Consider the following 25,096-nt stretch of genomic DNA (forward strand, 5'->3'; position numbering starts at 1 on the left):
CACGGAAAGTAATAAGGGGTGCAGTGAGCATTTACACCCCACTGGTGTATGACAGATTTTTGGAACAGTGGTCTGTGAAAATGAAAAATAAAATTTTTGATTTGCACAGTCCACTGTTTCAAATATCTGTCAAACGCCAGTGGGGTGTAAATGCTCACTGCACCCCTTATTACATTCCGTGAGGGGTATAGTTTCCAAAATGGGGTCACATGTGGGGGGTCCACTGTTCTGGCACCATAGGGGCTTCCTAAATGGGACATGCCCCCCAAAAACCCTTTCAGAAAAACTCACTCTCCAAAATCCCATTGTCGCTCCTTCCCTTCTGAGCCCTCTACTGCGCCCGCCGAACACTTTACATACACATATGAGGTATGTCCTTACTCGAGAGAAATTGGGTTACAAATTTTATGGTGATTTCTCTCCTTTTACCCCTTGTAAAAATTCTAAAATTGGGTCTACAAGAAAATGCGAGTGTAAAAAATGAAGATTTAGAATTTTCTCCTTCACTTTGCTGCTATTCCTGTGAAACACCTAAAGGGTTAAAACACTTACTGAATGTCATTTTGAATACTTTGGGGGGTGCAGTTTTTATAATGGGGTCATTTATGGGGTATTTCTAATATGAAGACCCTTAAAATCCATTTCCAACCTGAACTGGGCCCTGAAAAATTACGATTTGGAAAATCTTGAGAAAAATTGGAAAATTGCTGCTGAACTTTGAAGCCCTCTGATGTCTTTCAAAAGTAAAAACTTGTCAATTTTTTTATGCAAACACAAAGTAGACATATTGTATATGTGAATCAATATGTAATTTATTTGGAATATCCATTTTCCTTTCAAGCAGAGACTTTCAAAGTTAGAAAAATGCTAAATTTTCAGTGAAAGGATGCAAATATCAGTGAAATTTTACCAATAACATAAAGTAGAATATGTCACGAAAAAACTATCTCGGAATCAGAATGATAAGTAAAAGCATTCCAGAGTTATTAATGTTTAAAGTGACAGAGGTCAGATTTTCAAAAAATGCCCAGGTCCTGAAGGTGAAAATGGGCTGGGTCATGAAGGGGTTAAAGGGGTTATCCAGGGAAAAACTTTTTTGTATATATCAACTGGCTCCAGAAAGTTAAACAGATTGGTAAATTACTTCTATTAAAAAATCTTAATCCTTTCAGTACTTATGAGCTTCTGAAGTTAAGGTTGTTCTTTTCTGTCTAAGTCCTCTCTGATGACACATGTCTCAGGAAACTCCCAGTTTAGAAGCAAATCCCCATAGCAAACCTCTTCTAAACTGGGCGTATCCTGAGACAGGTGTCATCAGAGAGCACTTAGACAGAAAAGAACAACCTTAACTTCAGAAGCTCATAAGTACTGAAAGGATTGAGATTTTTTTTAATAAAAGTAATTAATAAATCTGTTTAACTTTCTGGAGCAAGTTGATACATATAAAATAGTTTTTTTTCCTGGAATACCCCTTTAATATCTGCCTCTCAATTTGACCTGGCTTGTCTGACTAACCCTCTTCCTCATCAACAACATACCGTATTTTCGTCTCCGGAACATCCGCAGTACTAAATATTGGCTTGTCTGATTACTCTTCTGAGCTACCTGCCACATATCTGTCTTTTCTACATTGCTGTATCTGGCTTATCTGAAAAAAAAGATGAGAGTTGGTGCTGTAAAAATACAGGAGATAAGTGTAGTAAGGATGATGGGGGAGATTTATCAAAACCGGTACAGAGGAAAAGTTGCTGAGTTGCCCATAGCAACCAATCATATCGCTTCTTTCATTTTTCACAGGTCTCTTTAAAAATGAAAGAAGCGATCTGATTGGTTGCTATGGGCAACTCAGCAACTTTTCCTCTGAACGGGTTTTGATAAATCTCCCCCGATACCTTTATTGGTTAACTGAGAAGATATAGATTGCAAGCTTTCAACAGCTCTCAGCTTCCTTCATCGGGCAAGTTATACCATGGACCTGAGAGCTCTTGAAAGCTTGCAATCCATATCTTCTCAGCTAGCCAATCAGTGTATCATTCTTACTCCACTTATCCACTGACTTATATCACTATAAGTTGCACTTCATCACTGGTCTGCTCTTAAATTCTGCGGACTACTTCTGCAACTGCCTGGCCACCATGTTGTTCCAACCAGCTGAATGCAAAATAGGTACACCAAAACATTAGATTTGAGTGCTTAGCCTAACACCCCAATATGGAACCAATACAAAAGACAAAAGAGAAGTGGGGAAAATAAATGGCATTGCTCATCCAGAAATACGAAATTATGAAAGAAAAATAAATCTTTATTTAAATCATAAAGACAATCAAAAACTTGTATATGAAAAAAAGGCAAGGGACCTGAACACAATAAGCCAGTCACAGGAACATAAAGTCTGCATATAAACAACAACCAAAGGAAATACATGAAATAGCAAAGTATAATCCTATACAATACAGGATTCAAGATAATAGATCACAGTTGAATACTGTCACTGAATTTCTAATCCAAATACACTATATAAAATATACGACATAGAAGTAAATATAGCATCCAGACATACCATTAATAAAATAAATGAATAACCCTGATGTATATATTCTCTGGTGTACAATGGACCTATGCCCTACCCCACCCTACACATTTTGTCAGCCAAGGTGCTAACTTCCTCAGGGGCTAAATATAATGCAAGATTAGGCCTAGGCTGGCAATAAGTGTCACAACCCACCCCTAATATTTAGGTAAAAGCAGCACAGGGGCTTCAGAAATATTGGCTCAAAATGCCATATTTGCAATGGATTTTATTGCCATAAATGCATAAGAGAATGGGCCTATATGCGTTTAAAAAATCTACCCCATATGGTTTAACTGTAGATCTCCTATGGAGAACTACGTATTGAGTTGAGTTTGACAAACTTAGTAGTTAAACATCAGTTTCCTGGCACTCATTACTATGGAATCAATGGAATGTATATGGTTTAAATCCTCAATAAGACCCCCACAGTAAATAAATGAAACACATGGAATAAAAGATATGTTTATTCACGTAAAAGTTAACATTTAAATGTGTAAAATATAAGGTTTTAAATTAGTTTTCATCTGTGGATTGCTTCTGTCTCAGATTTCTTGCGCCTGGGGAAAAAATTATGGAAAAGCAACATGTAAAAACAAAGTGAACAACAAAGAAAAATGTCTGATTCCATGTGGATCCCAAGAGTCATCTAAAGGGTATGTGCACACTCAGCAGATTTGATGCATAAGGTCCTTTGACTAAAAATCAGTTGATCTGTATAGAGATGTTCTGGTTGCAAGCAGATGGGTTTCTGCAAACCTTATTCAGAGATTTATATATATATATATATATATATATATATATATATATATATATATACAGAGACAGTTTCAAAAATGTCTGCAACAAAACTATGTGTGAACATACCATTAGGACCTGTGGCCAACCCTTCAAAAAGTAGCATTAAATAGCTTAGTGTGCACTGATCACTTATGTTTATGCAGTTTCTTGATTTAAAGGGATTGTCCAGGAATAGAAAAACAGAGCTTATTTCTTTCAAAAAATGCTCCCTGTCTGTCTCCAGGTTGTGTGTGGTATTACAACTTGGCTCCATTCACTTCAATGGAACTGAGCTTCAGAAACACACCCAACCTGGAGACAGACAGAGAGTGTTTTTTTAAAGAAATTAGCTCTGTTTTTCTATTCCTGAACAACCCCTTTAACCTTCCATTCTTGAGATATGTGGGTTTATAGCCAGAGGCTCTACAGGCATTATGGGAATTGACGTTTTGCAATAGCTGAAGGCATACTGGTTGGGAAACACTGCTTCAGAACATGTAAGAACGTTTTTAAAGCGAGTTTTAAAGTGATTTCTTTTTACTTTGCTTTTGCTTATGCTCAACATATTTATCATACTATCACAGGAGGTTGATAAATCACTTCAGAACACCACTTTGTATGTTTCCTCCTTTTCTGTGCAACTTTTCTGCAACTTTTTGTCCAGCTTTAAAAGTGCTGTTAAAAGCCAGGTCTGGGCTGGCATAGATTTTGCAGTGTTTTGGAGGGTTTGCGGCTTTTTGTGCGTAATTTGCACTTGATAAATTCGTTATCACTGAAAACTGAATTAGACTTTTGCAAGATCGTTCGTAGCTTTTTGCTTACAGCCAACAGTCGTAAAAGAAATGTTGCACGTGCGACATTTCATGTGGAAAATATCAGCAAAAACTAAATTCTAAAGACAATGATAAATCTCCCTCCATACTTCTTTTGGGTGTGGAGTGCAATAGGGTACATGACAGAGAATTACAATATATAAAAAGTATGGGACCTGAAAATTCTTGATGGTAGCTCTTAAAATAGAAAGGGGAGAAGGCGCTCTCATGTGCAGGACTCCAAGTAATCCCATAGGGAGGAGAGGGGAGGAGGAAGATGGCCTCTTCCACAGTTGGTTGTGTAACATACACAACAATGGGAAGCGCATATACAGTAGATTCCGACTATATCCGTCCTGTCAGGAGGTAGTATCAAGTAAGAAAGGACATCAGAGGAAGACAGGATCAACCGGCGCTGTCCGGAACAGGAGAAGCGGAGCCACAGATACTTCAGGTGAGTATCTTTATTGTATAAAACATGCAATGCGTTTCGCTGCGCATGGGCAGCTTCATCAGGCATTGATGAAGCTGCGCATGCACAGTGAAATGCGTTGCATGTTTTATACAATAAAGCTACTCACCTGAGGTATCCGTAGCTCTGCTTCTACTGTTCTGGACAGCGCTGGTTAATCCTGTCTTCCCCTGAAGTCCTTTCTTACTTGATGGTAGCTCTTGACACAGAAAAAAAACCTCTAGCACAGCAACACTATGTTTTAGCACTTAAGCAAGGCTTTGGAAGAGACCAGGAAACCTTATAAATCTTAAACTACCTTAATAGAAAATTATCTTCAGTTTACAATGAGTTAAATCTGGCACAACACAGCAGAGTCTCAAATACTTAGGGCAGATGACCAGAGCAGACTCGACTGAGAGACGGGATACAATACACTTTGCTTCCTATATCTACAGTAGCATGTATATATTACAGTTTGTTCGTTGCAATGAGTGCCGCGTCTTTTCTCTTTATTTGTTTCATTACAAAATAATCTTTAATGTTTAACACTTCATGCAATACAGGCCATTCGAAGGTAAACTAAAACTAGGGCACTGACATTGATAAACCGAGGCATGCATTCTAATAGGATTATTGCTTTACCATTGTGAAGGATGTTTACATGTCTGGTCTGGATGTATATATATATATATATATATATATATATATATATATATGTCCTTCATTTATATACATAACAAGGCATGAACTACGCCAAACAAAGAACTCCCTCACACCTCTGCTGTACCATGGATGTGTTGCATCATTGAAATGGTCGAATTGGTATAATGAGCAGGGCTACACGAATACCGGGAATTATTCCGGTGTCCCGCTGGGCCTGAGGCCACTTTGGGGCTGGATTAACGTAGGGCCCGGCGGCTCTCTAGTTAGGCGATATAGGCAGCCGCCTAAGGCTTCGAGCTACAGGGGGCCTCGCGTCCGCCTAAATCATGTAGTTAGAGCAGTGGTTTTGGCGAGATTTTTTTTTCAAATGTCCCGCCCCGGCCTGCGCGCGGGGGAGAAGGGAAGCCTGTGTGCGCCACAGCGTCCTCCTGCGTCCCCTGCATCCAAACCCCGCCCTCCCCCTTGCAGCGCAGTGGGCCGAAAATGGTGCCCGACGTCGGAGCAAGCTGCATTTGTGCCGGACTGCCGTGGAACTGCAAGCTGCGCGAGCCGGCTTGCTTAAGGTACCGTACATTTTCCATCCCTCCGTTACCCCTTCTTAACCCTGTCCAAACTGCCCCACTGTCACCCAGGTCCACCCTCTGCCCCCCCCCGTCACTCATGTCCACCCCCCTGTCATCCATGTCCGCCTTGCCTACCTCCCTGTCCATCCCTGTCACACATGTCTATCCCCCCCCACCCCCCTTTCACCCATGTCTACCCCCCCACCCCCCCTGTCACCCATGTCTACCCCCCCCACCTGTCACCCATGGCCATTCATTTAGTGGTATTGGGAAACCCCTTGGAGCCCTGCTGGCTCGTCGAGGATCAGGGGCCCTTTAAGTTGTGTTACTCTGGCAGCTCTGGATTTAAAAATAGCAATATAATCAATGATATAAGTACCGTATACAGTCCAGTGTTTCCCAACCAGGGTGCCTCCAGCTGTTGCAAAACTACAACTCCCAGTATGCCCGGACAGCCGAAGTCTGTCCAGGCATGCTGAGAGTTGTAGTTTTGCAACAGCTGGAGGCACCCTGGTTGGGAAACACTGATCCAGTCCATACTCATCCCACACCATGGCCAGTTAGGATGTCAGGTGTGTACACTGTCCGTAATAATGTTATAAAACATGTTCACCCTCCTGTCACCCCTGTTCACCCTCCTGCCACCCCTGTCCCCCCCCTGTCACCCATGTCCACCCCCTGTCACGCCTGTCCACCCCCGTCACCCATGCCCACCCTCCTCTCATCCCTGTCACCCATGTCCTCCCCCCTGTCACCCATGTTCACCCTCCTGTCACCCCTGTTCACCCTCCTGTCACCCCTGTTCCCCCCCTGTCACCCCTGTCCACCCCTCTGTCACCCATGCCCACCCTCCTGTCATCCCTGTCACCCATGTCCTCCCCCCTGTCACCCATGTTCACCCTCGTGTCATCCCTGTCACCCATGTCCTCCCGCCTGTCACCCATGTCCTCCCCCCTGTCACCCATGTCTACCCCCTGTCATCCCTGTCACCCATGTCCACCCCCCTGTCATCCCTGTCACCCATGTCCTCCCTCCTGTCACCCATGTCCTCCCCCCATCGCCCATGTCCTCCCCCCCGTCACCCATGTCCTCCCCCCCGTCACCCATGTCCTCCCCCTGTCACCCATGTCCTCCCCCCTGTCACCCAAGTCCTCCCCCCTGTCACCCATGTCCACCCTCCTGTCACCCATGTCCACCCTCCTGTCACCCATGTCCACCCTCCTGTCACCCATGTCCTCCCCTCTGTCACCCATGTCACCCAAGTCCTCGACCCTGTCACCCCTGTCCACCCCCCTGTCACCCATGTCCACCCCCTGTCACCCATGTCCACCCCCTGTCACCCCTGCCGACTCCCCTGTCACCCTTGTTCACCCTCCTGTCATCCCTGTCACCCATGTCCTCCCCCTGTCACCCATGTCCTCCCCCTGTCACCCATGTCCTCCCCCTGTCACCCATGTCCTCCCCCCTGTCACCCATCTCCACCCCCCTGTCACCCATGTTCTAGCCCCTGTCACCCATGTCCTCCCCCCTGTCACCCATGTCCACCCCCTGTCACCCATGTCCACCCCCCTGTCATCCATGTCCACCCCCCTGTCACCCATGTCTACCATCCCCCCACCCCCCCTGTCACCCATGACCCATGTCTACCACCCCCCCCCCGTCACCCATGTCTACCCCCCCCCCCCCCCTGTCACCCATGGCCATTCATTTTGTGGTATTGGGAAACCCCTTGGAGCCCTGCTGGCTCATCGAGGATCAGGGGCCCTTTAAGTGGTGTTACTCTGGCAGCTCTGGATTTAAATATAGCAATATAATCAATGATATAGGTATACAGTCCAGTGTTATCCAACCAGGGTGCCTCCAGCTGTTGCAAAACTACAACTCCCAGCATGCCCGGACAGCCTAAGTCTGTCCAGGCATGCTGGGAGTTGTAGTTTTGAAACAGCTGGAGGCACCCTGGTTTGGAAACACCGATCCAGTCCATACTCATCCCACACCATGGCCAGTTAGGATGTCAGGTGTGTACACTGTCCGTAATAATGTTATAAAACATGTCCACCCTCCTGTCACCCATGTCCACCCTCCTGTCACCCCTGTCCACCCCCCTGTCACCCATGTCCACCCCCCTGTCACCCCCCTGTCACCCCTGTTCACCTCCTGTCACCCCTGTTCACCCTCCTGTCACCCATGTTCACTCCCCTGTCACCCATGTCCACCCCCCCCTGTCCACCCCCCCGTCACCCCTGTCCACCCCCCCGTCACCCCTGTCCACCCCCTGTCACCCATGTCCACCCTCCTATCATCCCGTCACTCATGTCCACCCTCCTGTCATCCATGTCCGCCTTGTCCACTCCCCTGTCCATCCCTGTCACCCATGTTTAACCCGTCTACCCCCGTAGTCTACCCTGTCTCCCATGTCCACCCTCCTGTCATCCATATCCACCCCCCCATCCAACCCTCTGTCACCCCTGTCCATCCCTGTCACCCATGTACATCCTCCATTGTCCACCCCCCGTGACCACATCCTTGTCACTTATGTCTACCCCCTATTAACCCCTCTGTCACTACTGTCCACCCCTCTGTTACCACCTTGTCACTCCTGTCCACCCCTCTGTCACCCCCTATGCCCCCGTCACCCATGTTCACTCTTCTACACCCATCTGTCACCCTTGTACACTCTTCTACACCCCCTCTGCCACCCATGTACACTCCTCTACACCTCTCTGTCACCTATGTGTCACACCTCTATATCCCTCTGTCACTCCTCTATACCCCTCTGTCACCTATGTACACTCCTCTATACCCCTCTGTCACCCATGTGCACTCCTCTATACCCCTCTGTCACCCATGTACACTCCTCTATACCCCTGTCACCCATGTACACTCCTCTAAACCCCTCTGTCACCCATGTACACTCCTCTACACCCCCTCTGCCACCCATGTACACTCCTCTACACCCCTCTGTCACCCATGTACACTCCTCTACACCCCTCTGTCACCCATGTACACTCCTCTACACCCCTCTGTCACCCATGTACACTTCTCTACACCCTCTGACACCCATGTACACTCCTCTACACCCCTCTGTCACCTATGTACACTCTTCTACACCCCCTCTGTCACCCATGGGAAAAAAAAGTGCGGAGCCTAATAGGTTTGTTTTGCAGGTTTAACGGGGAAGAATTGTGCGTGGAAGAAATTGTGATAATGGCCCGGACCAAATGGAGAAGAGAAGGCAACGAAGCAAATTAGAGTAGACGTCATTGGTGAGTTGCTGTATAAAGCAGCACCTTAAACTACATACCCACTGATAAATAGATATAGTGCATTGCAGTTTTTTTTTTTCTTTTTACCATTTTATCCTTTATTTTTGCTCGTCAACCTCAGTAGGGGAGCCCCGCGGAAAAAACATCTTTTTCATTTTTTTTTCTTCTTTTTTTATTGCGCTTGGGGGGCCTCAGATATATTTTTGCCTAAGGCCTCAAAAAGTCTAGAGCCGCCTCTGCGCAGGGGCTCCAGGCCCCTACATGAAAATAGGTCCAGCGGGCTGCACAGGCGGCCCGCATAGGCCGCCTGGCACAGAGGATAAAGAGGGCTGGCCCTGCACTGTCCCAGGCCGGCCCTGCTTCTTACTTACGGCCCTGGGTGGTCGGCTGCCTGGGAGAGGCGCTTTGAACTCTGGCGTGGCGCGTTGCTGCGCTTAGACGTGAGGTCACGTCAACGTGGGGGTGACGTGACCTCACGTCTAAATGCAGCAGCGTAACGTCTGAGTTCACTGTGCCACCGATCAGTGCGCCCGCCGCCCTGGCTGCTCTCTCTCTCTCGTACCAAGCCCCGCTTGTCCTCAGGTACAGAACCTCACTTGTCCTCAGGTACAGAACCTCGCTTGCCCTCAGGTACAGAGCCCCGCTTGTCCTCAGGTACAGAGCCCTGCTTGTCCTCAGGTACAGTGCCCCGCTTGTCCTCATTGTACAGAGCCCTGCTTGTCCTCACTGTACAGAGCCCTGCTTGTCCTCAGTGTACAGAGCCCCACTTGTCCTCAAGTACAGAGCCCCGCTTGTCCTCAAGTACAGAGCCCTTCTTGTCCTCAGTGTACAGAGCCCTGCTTGTCCTCAGTGTACAGAGCCCTGCTTGTCCTCAGTGTACGGAGCCCTGCTTGTCCTCAGTGTACAGAGCCCTGCTTGTCCTCAGTGTACAGAGCCCTGCTTGTCCTCAGTGTACAGAGCCCCGCTAGTATGTCATTTTTTTCCAGGGCTGGTTTTCACACCCAGTCCGGCCCTGTTGATGAGCAATGGTTATGTGCAACTGTGCAACTGCTTTTCACACAGTTTTTATTTTTTTCTGGTGTTTTTAAAACTGTTTTTAAAAATGCCACTGCAATTTTTGCAGTCTTTGAGCCAAAACCAGAAATGGATCCAGTAGGAAGAAGTATAAGTCCTTCCTTTATATGTCCTATTCCATTTGAATACACTTCTGGCTTTGGCTCAAAAACTTGTCCTCAGTGTACAGGGCCCTGCTTGTCCTCAGTGTACAGAGCCCTGTGTGAAATAAAAACCTGTGTGAAAACAGCCCTGGCTGCTCTCTCTCTCTCGTACCAAGCCCCGCTTGTCCTCAGGTACAGAACCTCACTTGTCCTCAGGTACAGAACCTCGCTTGCCCTCAGGTACAGAGCCCCGCTTGTCCTCAGGTACAGAGCCCTGCTTGTCCTCAGGTACAGTGCCCCGCTTGTCCTCATTGTACAGAGCCCTGCTTGTCCTCACTGTACAGAGCCCTGCTTGTCCTCAGTGTACAGAGCCCCACTTGTCCTCAAGTACAGAGCCCCGCTTGTCCTCAAGTACAGAGCCCTTCTTGTCCTCAGTGTACAGAGCCCTGCTTGTCCTCAGTGTACAGAGCCCTGCTTGTCCTCAGTGTACAGAGCCCTGCTTGTCCTCAGTGTACGGAGCCCTGCTTGTCCTCAGTGTACAGAGCCCTGCTTGTCCTCAGTGTACAGAGCCCTGCTTGTCCTCAGTGTACAGAGCCCCGCTTGTCCTCAAGTACAGAGCCCCGCTTGTCCTCAAGTACAGAGCCCTGCTTGTCCTCAGTGGGGACAAACAGTGGGGGCTAGTATGTCATTTTTTTCCAGGGCTGGTTTTCACACCCAGTCCGGCCCTGTTGATGAGCAATGGTTATGTGCAACTGTGCAACTGCTTTTCACACAGTTTTTATTTTTTTCTGGTGTTTTTAAAACTGTTTTTAAAAATGCCACTGCAATTTTTGCAGTCTTTGAGCCAAAACCAGAAATGGATCCAGTAGGAAGAAGTATAAGTCCTTCCTTTATATGTCCTATTCCATTTGAATACACTTCTGGCTTTGGCTCAAAAACTTGTCCTCAGTGTACAGGGCCCTGCTTGTCCTCAGTGTACAGAGCCCTGTGTGAAATAAAAACCTGTGTGAAAACCTAGTCTTATTATTCATCAGATAAGAAAATACAATTACTCAGCAAGAATATATTTCTATTGCGAATGTACCTTATGTGAATAACGAGTAAGTAGATCCCAAAATACAGCAGAATGGAAATCAAGACGATGAGTTTACCAACGAGAACACTTCCATATAACTTGTAACCTGTGTATAAAAATGTGTTGGTAAATATGTTGGAATTTCAAGATTCACATTCAGCATGCTGGATTATAACATAGCTAATCTATAATCTGTCAAATATTAGTGAAACCTGTATAATAACCTTATCTAACATGTTTTAAAGAGACAGAAGAGAACTGGTAAATAGAGTGGTGGAGGTGCCATGGTCAGTTATAGCAGATAACATTAAGAAGCAAGTGATTTAAGAGGGCAGGTTATTTTATAGCACTTTCTGGCAAATTCTTAGAGTACCATAGTTCCTCTTATAATTTTTACCTTGTTTTGAGAGGCCATAGTCAGTTGTAGAATTTTGCACTTGACAGCTTCTTCTGTCCCGTTCTAAAAATGAGGAACTGTTCCGTTCTAAAATTAAGGAACAGAGAAAACAATTGCATAATTTGCTAGATTTGAATATAAGGCATAGGCTGTGTTCACATCAAGGGTTCATGGGTTCAGTTGTGATGTAAAATTATGATGGCAGTTTTGTAATAGAGTAACATGGCACCCAAAGGTTCCCCATTGACTTATGATGGAGTCTGTCACTGTTCCATAGTGATGTCTCTCGAAGTAACAGGAAAAATAGTTCTTTTCTTCCCACTAAGTGTAACTGGCCTGCCAACGAGTGGTGCCTTTTATGGTAGTGTGCACAGAGCCTTATTTTGTAAAAAGAAATCTTGCTCTATCAGAAGTACCAGTGGCAATACTGTAGGAAGTGCAAAGGTAGCAGTCACACTCAGGTCTTTGTTCCTGGGTTAAGCTGTGCCGTCTTCAATACAAGGACACACCACCATTGTAAATGGCCAAAAAAGAGAGTATTGTTTTGAGTATTATTTGGAGTGCCGTTCTTCCACTTTCTACGACCATTGTAAATGGCATTTGGTAAGACAGGCCCATTATAGATTTTGTATTTGGGTTCAGGAATAGAACCAAATAGTTATAGATAACCAGGTGAATAAAATGTTATAGCTTACAAGCTATCATATCTCTAGGTAGAACAATGCAATAAAGAGAAAATAGATGACGGCACTCACGTAATGTAGCAAATCTTCATATTTCTTTATTTTAAGGTATCGTGGCCATAAAACACAGAAGTGGAGGAACGGGACGACAACCGTTTCGCAGGTACTTCCTGCTTTTACTGGTCCCTACCTATATCTTTAGGTAGTTCAGTAAACTTTTAGGTGGCCACTAACAGTATACAGACTATTTTATGATGGTCTATAGTTTGTCTACAGGCTCTAAGGGAAAAACAATGTTTACATCACCTTTACATATAACCTGGCAATAAATGTATCTCACCATCTAAAGTCAAGAAGACCTCAGTGCTCTTAGGTGATAGGACCTCCTCTCCCAGTATATCTACAAAGCTTCGGCAGGAGTAGCATCCATCAAATTTCAGACTGTAGTCAATGACAAACTGATTCACATCCCTTCTTGACAAAATTTCCCCTCCGTTCCGATACAAACGATATCCATGGATTAGAGACGAGGGATCCTGTATCTCACACACAATCTCTATTTGTCCACTTTGACTCTGAACATTGTTTGCATACCTTAAAATTGGGGTTGGAGGCAGGTCTAAAAAACACAAGAAATATTTTATGATATATATAATTAGTTGTGGGCTCCAATGCATCATATAGGGGACACATCACTCCCAATAGGGAAAACAGGGGACAAAACCAGGCTTATGTGCCGGCCCTACCTTGTACACAGGGTCGCCATCAGGGGGGTACAGCCAATACCCCAGTAAGGGGCCCAGGCTCCCAGGGAGCCCAGGCCTCCACTACACACACTGCTGCTGCAGCCCCAGAACTGAAGCAGAAAACTGCTGTTTAAACAGTGGTCTCCTGCTTCTGGTCATCCGCCGGCCATATCATTCACCACCCTACTTCCCGGATCCCCTGTGCCACTTTATTCTCCCTGTACCAAATCATTCCCTTCTTTATCATCCCTTCTGCCTTTCCCCCGTGCCATTTTATTCCTCCTTTATCCCCTTGTGCCACTTTATAAAGAGCGGATGATGAATTTGCACAGAGGGTAATAAAGGGGGAATAAAATTGCACATGTGGGGATCAAGGGGAAATGATGTGGTACAGGGGGGGGGGGGAATAATTTGTAAGTCCATATTTGCCACTGTTTCATAACTGAAGTGTTCCTGTGTAACAGCATTCAATAACTGGGAGATTTTTAGAGATATAAAATGTATTAACAGTAAGTAAAGAAGGCAGAAGTTAAGAGGCATTGTGGCTAGAAAACTATAATAAAATGATTAAATGATGAAGGGTGGACCCTTTAACTAAATTCTTCTACTTGGCCCAAGGTACCCCAGTAAATATCATAATATTTCTATTGCAGGTTGTTTATTGACAGTACCTATAACAACCAAAGTCTTTTGATTGCTTAAACGAGAGTCCACTGTACGCCCTGATATGATAGTCCTATATTGACAGGTGTAGCTTCCACTATTCCTTTTTTCGGTATTTGCAATAGATAAAACTCCAAAATTATCAGCCTCATAGATTATACTTTCATTTTTGTACAGGCTGATTTCAGTAGCGCTTTGTCCTCTCTGTAGCTGACAACGTATTACCAATGATTGATTGACAACAAAGACATTTTTCTGGGGTTCAACTGATAAGGTTGGAGTGGGTGGCAGTTCTGTAAAAAGATAAGAAAAATGGTTATGAGGAACAGGTAATTTTTTTCTTATTAACATAATATGTATACAAATTATTAACCAACATGTTTTTTCTGTTCTGTTTTTCAGATATATTTGGACTATATAAGAATTAGTAAAGTATGTCGATGATGAGTTTTATATATATTCAGAATCATATGTTCAGTTTAAAAAAAAAAATATACATGTTTTATTTACCACACTTAATTACTAATTCTCACTAACAATAGGCAACGTGGGAAGACAGAGTTATTCACCAGTATGATATATAAGTAGAATAAACCCGAGTTAACTTTAATCCTGTGGTTTAACCCATTAGATGCTGCAGTCAGTAGTGGCCTTGGCATTAAAGTGGTTAGATACAAGAAGGAGTGCTCCCTGTTACCTGACTGTTCCTGTGCAACTTGACTATGGTGAGGAGTTCTCATAGGGGGCATAGTTGTTATATTTATAGCGGTGCTCTGTGTGTGTATAAATTCAGAGGTGCTGCAGGACACTGGATGATGGACATGTATACTTGATCACATTGATACCACTATTTGCTGATCTATTTATTATCATATAGGAATCATTCAATGAATTATTACACACAGGGACTGTGATTTTAAAAGTGTGACTCACAGTACAATTAATTTTAATAGTGCTTAATAAAAGCTATGTTTTAGGGATGGGATTTCAAAATAAGGGGTTTTGTATAGATTGACCCTAACCCTCTCTAGGGGTATCTGGTTCGTTTTGAGTTGTCATGGCAGTCCAGGGCCCTACAATGGCCTCCAGGCCTGTGATGTTTAGAATCATATTAGGCCCTGCCAGAGGGCCTAGGCTAATGCAGACAGGCAAAATACACTGCAATAGCATTGATCACATGCCAAAATCCCCTTTTGGGAGTAAAGTAAAAACAGAAAAAAAGCTACCCTGAATGCCGGTGTGGGTAAGGGGTGGATTTTTTATTTTAGTTGAAGCAAATACAGCTTGAAGTATTCTTCACTTATCTAGAAGGTAGACCTCAACCTAAAAACATGACAACGAACCTGTTTATATAAGTCAATAATGTCACTTTTAAGACTTTTACTAGCTGGGCATGATTGAGCATCTAAACTTTCCATTAATTCTAAAAATTAACTCATTTATGCCCACAATGGCAAGGCCACACTGCATGCACAATCACTCAACATGAAAATAAACTACTCATGTGATTTCCCACTCTTCCTTTGCAGATCACACACACTCCAGGGGTGGTCTGGCTTGTAACATTTTTTAAACATGTGACCATGGCTGAAGGAAACATGACAAACAGATATACTTACCTGGTCAGCTCCATCACCTATGATGTGCCATGAGAACAGGAAATGCCCACTCAGCATAGAAATGTCTATTCTGAGCAGGCATTTCCTGTCCGCACATCATTTCAGCGGAAGTATTTAAGAAGTTGAAGCTGCGGAGACCAGCAGCAGTGGAGGAGCAGACCAGGTATACCTGATTGTTATGTTCCCTGCAGCCTGGGACACCTACAAAAAAAAAAAAAAAACAGGCTACCCCAGGACAACCCCTTTAAGACTTTTATAACACACCTGAACTGACATGTTATAAATAGCTGTATTTCTTATATGAAAAAACACACAAGAAAATATATCCAACCGATAATTGTGTGTCTAATAAGAAGTAAATAACTAAATGAACTAAAAAACAGAGACATTTATTTCCATGGTTTCTGTTAAATTATATTAAAATATCACTAAGACAAAGAAGCCTGATCACTTTTTGCTTTACAAAAAAGGTTGAAAGAATATCATTATAAACTGTATATAAAATGGGGGTCATTTATCAAGGTATTTAGAGCCTATTATTTTGCATACAAAAGTCGCACATGCGCCTAAGCACTTTTTTGTGCGACTTTTTTGTGAGTAAGCAAAAAGTTAAACAGCCTTACCTAAGCAAATATCAGTTTTCACTTTGCAGTGGTCAGGTATTAATGATGTGAGAAAGTCGCATGTAGGCAAAAATTTTTTTTTTTAAAGTGTACCCAAGTTTGACCTGGAGTACAAAACTCCCATACGTGAGCAAATTTTAAAAGTCTCACAAAAGTCTCAGCTGCGACTTTTTTGTTTTGCTTATGTGCTCCAAATTTATCAACCCCCTGTGATAGTATGATAAATACGTCACACATAAGCAAAACTAAACCAAATGACTTCAGAACTTGCTTACCAAAACAAACAATGATAAATGTCCCTCAATGTGTATATCACTCACCAAACACTTTTAGGTCTATGTACTGGCTTTCTGTTTGTGTGCCCGCAGATGCTATGTAGTAGGTGCAAAAATAATTTCCAGCATCCGTTAAGGAAAGAGATGATATGGTCAGTCTGTTTGAGGAAGAATTGATAGCTATCGGTATGACATCTTTGAAGAAGCTGTAACCAGTGATCCTTGTTGGCATTTCAGCAATACATCTCAGTGTTAAAGATTCTCCAACAATGTACCCTGGCTGCTCAGGTTCCAGACGAAGAAAAGGTTTTTGTGCTTCTGAAAATGAACAGTGAGTTAGTTTCCTCTAGTGGGACTCATATCACCAAAGCTTTCATCTACTGTATAAAGTGATATGAACCTGAGATATCTGTTAGCAGATCAAACCAACTTTTTTGGGATCTGCCAGCAAGATTATCTGCAGATATGGTCTGCTGGGTTTCATCTTATGCCCTTTGCACCCATAGGTTATATGTTCCTTTGGATAAACAGGTAGCATGTCACCTTACCTAGCAATACATACACTTAAATAGTCACTGTAATTTGAGAAAACGTTGTATTTTTATAATGGAGGAGGCTATAAAATACATATTTGTGATTTACATCATTACATAATTGGTTAACAATAAAGTAATTCATTTATCTTTGAAAGTCTTTGCTATACTTAAGCTGGGTTCACACAATAACTATTTCAGAATGATTTGCACATTTTTTTCATAGATACTGACCAAAATACTACACGTGAACCCACCCTTATACAAGTGACATTTATCACCTATTAACAGTATGTGTGATCACTAGGAGCTAAACCATTGGTAACCCATCAATCACTAGAATAGGGTCATGAGTCCCCTCCGAACCTCCTAAGACTTGACCACATGAGGTGGAGTTTAAGGGTACATTCACACATATGCAGATTTGATGCACAGGATTTTCTGCTGCAGATTTCAATGTAAACTAAATAAATGAGCACAACTTCTAATCTGCAGTTACAAATCCTGCGCATCAAATCTGCGCAGGATCCTGTACATGTGAACGTTCTCTAAATGTAGTGGTGGTCAAGCATGTGTTGTTTTGCTTCATGAGATGTCTATGAGGGCAGAGAGAAACATACCAATGGTGAACCTGGCTGTTCCTCATAGCCCCATAAACAATGAATGGAGCAGCAGGTTGCACACCTGACCGATGTTCCATACAAGCTCCTAATATATTCATGAGGCGAAGAAGATCAGGGGGACTTAAGACTCCTGTTCTAGTGATCAATGGGTAGGGGGTCACATGTGTAGGGTCCCTAGCACATACACATATATTACCTATGCTGTGGATACGTGATATATATTGATTGTGGGAAAATGTATTTAAAACATTCTAAAGCATCAGTTGTGCATTCACTGCTACTTCCTTTCTTACTATAAATGGGTTATGTTTTCCATGTTCATAATGACGGTTTGGACATTACGTGATTAGTAAATTTAGTTCCTCTTGCAAAATATGTCAGTATGAATCATTGTTGTGCAAAGAAAACATTGCATTATGAGCTATCAAGGAACCTATCAAAAAGGTCCAACAAGGACTAGAGAACACACACAATGCATTGTCCTATCCATTTACATGTCATCACCAGTAGACATATTCATTAGTTTCATATAGGTGATTCACTAGTATGCACACATGGGGTCTGTATGTACAGGATACTGTATTTTTTTTATTAAACAAGCTTTCACATTACAGAAAAAAACATTAGCACACACATTATAAAGCAGTCCAAAAAAGCATCCATCGCCTAAGCATGACAGAGTAAAGTCACAAAAAGGCCGTGAGTTTAGACATGTCTAGCTCAACACTTACCAAAACAAAGGAAAAAGTACACCATATAGCGCGCACCCAATCAAGTATAACAATCTTTATTGAAATAACACAAGAAATAATCTACAGCATGTCTAATCAGACAAATCCCCATTAAAAACATTTAAAAGACACGTAAGTGCCCCCCCCCCACCACAGGGTGAAGCCCCTAGGGGCTTCTCCCTGTTGTGGGAGGACACTTATGCGTATTTTAAATGCTTTTAATGGGGATTATTCTGATTAGACATGCTGTAGATTATTTCTTGTGTTAATTCAATAAAGATTGTTATACTTGATTGGGTGCGTGCTATATGGTGTACTTTTTCCTTTGTTTTGGTTGTGCAATATGGTACATTGGAGCTGAGCCTGCTTGTGTTCTAGTGATTAGCTCAACACTTTAGGCAGAAAAAAGCCCAGTAGGTAGAGAAACTACAAATTCAATGAACCTTTCTGAATAACAGTGCAACCAGTACAAAAAAAACAAACAAACAAAAAACAAAAAACAGTAATATGGAAGGTAACATAGAATCACCATAGGCGGAAAAGATAAGATTGACAGACGAACAACACGGAGAGGGACTCTCTTTTTAAGGACAGTACAATAAACATGGATTTTATTTCATTTTCAAAAACACTTTCAATAGTTGTGTTTTTGCCCAGCTTGCAACTGCTGAAGTACAAGGCTCACATAAAAAAAATTTGAGATGTAGACAGAAAAAAATGGGCTTTTAATATTTTCATGTTTTCTTCCCATTGAATTCTATTGAGACACATTATCCCCTCTGTTCTTTACTGATAAGGAACAAGAACTCTGAAACAACTTTTTACAAAGAGGTTCTCTTCCTATTGGATGAGATGCTGGTTTAGCTGATTATTCCCAATCATGTTTATAAGCTCTTTTATAGGTAGAACATTGACTTATGTAGTAGCTACCTCCATTGGATGGCACAAGGGAAACAATTGTTCTTCCTTCTAGAGGATAATTAATTTGTATACCCATTTCCCAGGGACCATTGCATGACCTATAACTATGCCAATTCCTCCTCAAGGAATGTTTTCAGAGCTAGAAATCAGGGAAGATGGCTTCTCCTCTGATCATGTACAGAAGATAGAAAAAAAAATGACTAGAAAAAGAGATGTTTCAGTATCTGGTTGTAGTTCATAAAAAATACACACTTATTGACAAAAAAAAACAAAAAAACACCAGGAAGGAGTTGTTAGAATCTAATTAAACTTTACATGTGTGAATGTAAAGATGATAATATACGTAAGAGATCATGATAAATGATAGGTTTATTGGGAAAAATGTACAGCTGAAAGGACGCTCTAGTACTTTTGCACTGCCTTTAGCCTGGATACAAGACGAGATATGGCTGTACATGGAGGAATCCTGTGGCACCTTGTCCACAGATGTTGCAGCTGGGCCTGTAGATCCTGCACAGCCATAGTTTGCCAGAGCTGGCCACAATAAATGTCAGGCCAAAAAATGGTAGCAAATAGAGACTTTTCTGGGAAACCTTTGTTGTTTGTGGGAGAGCACTATCATGCTAAAAAAAACGCCAGTTGAAAGCCCTGCCATAAGAGGCAACACATGTGGCTGCAGGATGTTCTGCACATAACACTGAGCTGGTAGTGTCCCTCGTATCACTGCTCGGGGTGACTGACGGTCATATGTGATGGCTCCCAGATCATCACACCAGCAGTTGGGACAATGTGTAACTCCACAGTAAAAGCAGAATTGAAAGGCTCACCATGGGGCTTTTATACTAGAACTCGACCATTGTTGGATGCATAACTGAACATATATTCATTGTTAATGTTCCAGTTCATAGAAATTCCAGGTTTCTAATTCATGGCAAGACTACAAATGAAAGTCATGGTGGCTGGCTGTTGATGGAAAAACATGTAATGGTCCAGGCAGTGAAGGGGTTTGGAATGAAGGTGCCACCTGTATCTGGGTTATGGACAAGGAAACTGGAAACTGCTCATGCTTGTTGGTGAATCCAACATTCCTTTCTACAGGTGGTCTTTCTGGGCCATTTGGAGCCTGTTTGCTGTAAGTGTGTGCCCTCATGTGACCACTTCCTAACAGATTAATAAAAACGGCTTAGATGGTGGGTAGTTCATCGAAACGACCATTATGCTTCTCTTAGTCCAATGTTTCACCATCTCTCAAAGTTGTCAACTGGACAAAATGGCCGACATTTATCATTGTTTTTAGACAGTTTTTTGTGTCTACAAGAGGCACAAAAAGGCGCAAGCAGGGTTTATTTGCGCCTTTTTTGCGCCTTTTTGTTTACACATTTCTGCTGATTTTGAGTTGCAATCCACTGATTTTGAGTTGCGATCCACTGATTTTGGCAATACACATGATATAGAAGGGATTTATGAACTGCGCCTTTTGTAAAAAAGTGCAAAAAAGGCGCAAAGCCACTGAAAAGTCTCTAAAACTACACCAGCCCAGACCTGGCATAGCTTTTTGGTGTATGTGAAGAGAGAAATTTGAGAAAATGTGACCTGCACAAAATTTATCAAATGCTCTGTGAACATTTAATAAATTTGGTTCTCCTACACATTACCAGCACACAATAAAAAGGGTGTAAAAAAATGCTTCACTTACACCTACAATGATAAATGTGGGCCATTGTCTTTGAGTATATCGTAGCTGTGCACATTGCAGCTGTATGGCAGCTTGTAGTATCACTAATCATTGTTTGGCTTATAAAAGACTAGGTCATGTTTTTACTGTATGAGAAGAATGATACAATAGGACATGTGAATTTTCAGAGCCAGTACAAATTATAAAAATCAAACAATGCATAGACACCTGCAACATGTTTATATAGTTTTTGGTGTACCTAACCTCAACAACTATTACTATGTTGAATATTTAAATCACTTGCATGGATCGATTTTCTGTTATAAATCTTCATCAAAAAGCCCATTACCTGTATTCATCATAGCTGTGTTTCCAAGTAAAAACACTATAAAAGATAAATAACTCAGTGTTAATGTCCACACTGGTTGAAAAACTAATCAACATAAAATGTTATGAGACTGACATTCGTTGCTATGGACAACTGCTCCATTTTTTCTCTGAGAAAGGTTTGATAAATCTTTCCCATAGTTATTTAAATTTTTTAAAATTTAATTTAAATAGTCTGCACCAAAAACTGCGGCTAGTATTAGTACGCTCTTATCCCCGCTCCTGCTGTTCCCTATGATAGTTTCCTCAGGATGTGACTATAGTTATACTCTACAGTTCAGTGTCATAGGCCTAAGAGGCCTGGACTATGTACCGTATTTTTCGCCATATAAGACGCACTTTTTCTTCCCCACTGGGGAAGGGGGGGGGGGGTTTGGGGAAGTTGGTGCGTCTTATACGGCAAATACACACCAATCGTGGCGGTCCCTGCGGCCATCAACGGCTGGGATCTGCGGCTAATACAGGACATCACCGATCGCGGTGATGCCCTGTATTAACCCTTCAGGCGCGGCGATCAAAGCTGACCGCCGCGTCTGAAGCGAGAGTGACACTAACCTGGCTGCTCAGTCGGGCTGTTCGGGACTGCCGCGGTGAAATAGCGGCGTCCCGAACAGTTTACAGGACACTGTGAGGGACCTTACCTGCCTCCTCGGTGTCTGCTCCGTGCCGGGATCCCCTGCATGTCGGGTGCTCTCCTTCGACGTCATCACGTCGTCGCACACGCCGTCCCGTCATCCAATAGGAGTGGTGTGCGTAGCGACATGATGACGGCAATGGAGAGCGTGGATCCCGGGGAGACAGACGTCCAGAGCGTCGGGGACACCATTGGGACGCGGCGACAGTGATGGAGCGACATCCAGGGCAGCGGTGACAGGTCTGGAGCGGTGGGGACACGTGAGTATTACCTCCTATCCAGTGGTCTTCAACCTGCGGACCTCCAGATGTTGCAAAACTACAACTCCCAGCATGCCCGGACAGCCAATGGCTGTCCGGGCATGCTGGGAGTTTTAGTTTTGCAACATCTGGAGGTCCGCAGGTTGAAGATCACTGTTGGGTTCAGAATCTTTCTTTTCTAGATTTTGCACCTTTAAAATTGGGTGCGTCTTATGTGCCGGTGTGTCCTATAGGGTTAAAAATACGGTATACATTTATTTAGAAAGGCTAAAAATTGTGGTGTGCTGTAACTGGTAAATCCTACAACACAAATGTTTAAACATGTAGGAAATGGCCCAAACATCTTCACTAGTTGACAACATTTTGGCAAGTACACCACCGTATAGATCAGCTTCCCTTATTGACAGAATGCTGACGTATATCTACAGTGTACTGAGTAAACACAATAAGAACTCTGTGTTGCATTTGGCTTATCAGACCCACGGTCACAACATTATTTGCAGCTATAATACGAATGCAATTCTGTCTCAGAAAATCATACATTTTATGGGTGGAATCACCTATGCTTTAATATTATGCCATAAACTAAATTTACTATAAAGTCTGCGCATCATTAACGGAGAGTTGGATGGATATTTGCTGAGTAAATTTTACCTTTTACAATGCAGAAGAAGAAACATGTATCAAGTCCAGAGCAAATATGCATCATACTCTGCATATACCGTATGACACACAGACTTTGTGGTGGATATGTCCATGACTGTAGCAATGCAATTTCGTACTTTCTCTTCTTTTGTATCTCTTCAGCTTAAATACAATAAGATACACCACTCCAGTATGAATATTTAAAAGGTACCTCTCATCAAAAAAACTTTTGATATATTATAGATTAATGTATGCAGAATAACTTTACAATTGCATGTTATTAAAAAATATGCTTCTTTCTATTTAATTTTCCACTTTGAAGAAATGACCACTAGGGGTCTCCCTACCAGTCCTGGCAGCAAGCATTTCAGACTCATGCTGGAGTCCTAAACACTACGAGCTGCCAGTCTGCTTTGTTCACAAAGGAGAACACTCAGAGCTGCCAGCCTGCTTTGTTCACAGCCTGTTTGGCTGTGAACTAAGCAGGCTGGCAGCTCTGAGGGTTTAGGACTCCAGCATGAGTCAGAAATGCCTGGGACTGATCGGGAAAAATACAATAGAAAGAAGCATATTTTTCATTAACATGCTATTGGAAAGTTATTCAACATTCAGTAATCTAAAATATATCAAAAGTTTATTTGATGAGAGGTACCCTTTAAAGAAATAGCTCCTCAAGTTTCCCTGAGAATATCGGATAATACACTGGATAAGTAATATGACTATATGACGTGCTTACATTGCTTACAAGAAATGTATCTTTCAGTATGTAGATATACATTCACAGTTTACCTATGAAGATGTTGTTGGCACCAGACATGGTTTACTAAGTCTTCAGTGGAAACTTTGTCCTGAAAAATACAAGCGGTTTAGTACATTTTAACCTACTGAAGCTTGAAATAAGTATTATATAAAGCATTCCTACCATTTAATGAACTTCAAGACTGGGTCCCTATATAACCATCCCAAGGAGACCAGCTTTTTGTTCTTATGTGATAAAACAACTGATGGATGAATGTATCAGGTGTCATCGGTCTTTATCCTTTTTCTAATGAATAGTTTCAGCCCTGAATAGAAAAATGATTCAGAAGACGTTCTCCTATCCTGCTTCTGGACTAGTTAAGCATATCACATGACACTCCGGATTTAAGGAACGATCCCATTCTTCTGGCATTAGTTTCACCCAAGTATTTTACTATCTTGGCAGAGGGAAAAACTGAGCTAGATGACAATACAGTCCTAGGAGACTCTTTCCTAGGACTGTATCCACCTTTTCCAGCCCACTGGAGCACCGGAAAGCTGAACTAATTTATGCAGGAAAAGTCATCAACTGCCGAGCTGAGAAGTTCGTGACAAATCGAATTTACTGTAAGTTCGCTCATCTCTAGTATCCACATTAGAAAAAGAACTATTGGAAAAACTATTCTAAATTTGTATGTGAAAAAGAAAAAAAGAAATCTGGATAATTACCAAATGCCGATCCCATGTTTAGGATTCCCTGGTCCTCTGGCTGGTCACTGTACTTCTGGATGCAGTGATGATGTACCAATACTTATGATGCTGAAGCCTGGGACTGGCTGCAATAGTCATATGTCAATATGACCTGTCATCTGAAGAAAACAGTTAACCAAGACTGGCTGAAGAAAAACCAGAGAAGCCATTATGCTAGAGCTGCAGAAGGCTAGGAAAGTAAGTATGCTCACATTCCTTAGGGGGCGGAAGGGGGTGGGCGGAGCTTTTACAATACTCAATAGTGTATAAAACTTTTTTGAATGTTGATCAAATCCAATTGGCTTATGGAGTCATGAAGAAATATTTTCCCTCATAGAACGAATTGGCTCATAGTATAGGGGTGTTTATAATTACCTAGATCATCATGTGTAAACTAGTAGTGAACTTTCCCTATGCACTGTATTGCTGAGTGCAATTTCCCCCTTATACAGATGAAATGAAAGTCTTCTAGACATTCACTGTGTCTGTGCACTTGGCTTTAGTAGGGAAGCCTAGCAGAACGAAGGCAAGTACTTCTGTCCCATCGCAGTAGCTGGGCCCCACCGATCACTGCTGACATGTCTCTAAGGCTCCATTCACACTGCCATTGTACTCTGACTTGTTCAGGGTATGTCTGGCTTTTTTTGCGCTGAACAGACCATGAACAAGTCGGGTCACAACTGAAACCGCCAGGCCCCAGCGGATCCCATTGACTGTAGTAGGGTCCGTCAGGTGTCTGGTTTTCTACAGAAGTTGAATGCATTAGGCATGTCAGGAGTTATCTTTAGGCAGTAAGCATGTGTCTTTTTCAAGCATACTAATTATAAATTACAACTATTTAAGGGATCTGGAAA

General features: G+C 42.7%; 2 protein-coding genes across 12 annotated transcripts in view; both read right to left on the minus strand.

Annotated features, from left to right (window-relative positions):
- LOC130277318 (basement membrane-specific heparan sulfate proteoglycan core protein-like) overlaps nt 1-1,723 on the minus strand; it is a 105,053-nt gene extending 103,330 nt beyond the window's left edge. For all 5 annotated transcript variants that reach the window (XM_056527931.1, XM_056527910.1, XM_056527923.1 and 2 more), the window contains exon 1: nt 1,539-1,723. In XM_056527931.1, the coding sequence (XP_056383906.1) occupies nt 1,539-1,614 (76 nt within the window). In that variant the 5' untranslated portion in view covers nt 1,615-1,723. The remainder of the gene's footprint in view (nt 1-1,538) is intronic.
- A 592-nt stretch (nt 1,724-2,315) lies between these two features.
- The window catches only part of LOC130277345 (immunoglobulin superfamily member 1-like), an 83,084-nt gene continuing 60,303 nt past the window's right edge, over nt 2,316-25,096 (minus strand). For 2 of the 7 annotated variants that reach the window (XM_056527982.1, XM_056527992.1), the window contains 9 exons: nt 23,677-23,818; nt 23,544-23,602; nt 21,178-21,213; nt 16,391-16,663; nt 13,837-14,121; nt 12,760-13,038; nt 11,737-11,823; nt 11,349-11,445; nt 2,316-3,129 (listed from right to left, as the gene is read on the minus strand). In XM_056527982.1, the coding sequence (XP_056383957.1) occupies nt 3,093-3,129; nt 11,349-11,445; nt 11,737-11,823; nt 12,760-13,038; nt 13,837-14,121; nt 16,391-16,663; nt 21,178-21,213; nt 23,544-23,571 (1,122 nt within the window). In that variant the 5' untranslated portion in view covers nt 23,572-23,602; nt 23,677-23,818 and the 3' untranslated portion in view covers nt 2,316-3,092. Of the gene's footprint in view, nt 3,130-11,348; nt 11,446-11,736; nt 11,824-12,759; nt 13,039-13,836; nt 14,122-16,390; nt 16,664-21,177; nt 21,214-23,543; nt 23,603-23,676; nt 23,819-24,221; nt 24,389-25,096 lie in introns of those variants that run through there. The other 5 variants (XM_056528019.1, XM_056528011.1, XM_056528001.1 and 2 more) reach the window with 4 other exon arrangements.

Source organism: Hyla sarda, chromosome 1 (genome assembly GCF_029499605.1).
Source record: "Hyla sarda isolate aHylSar1 chromosome 1, aHylSar1.hap1, whole genome shotgun sequence".
Classification (NCBI taxonomy): Eukaryota; Metazoa; Chordata; class Amphibia; order Anura; family Hylidae; genus Hyla; species Hyla sarda.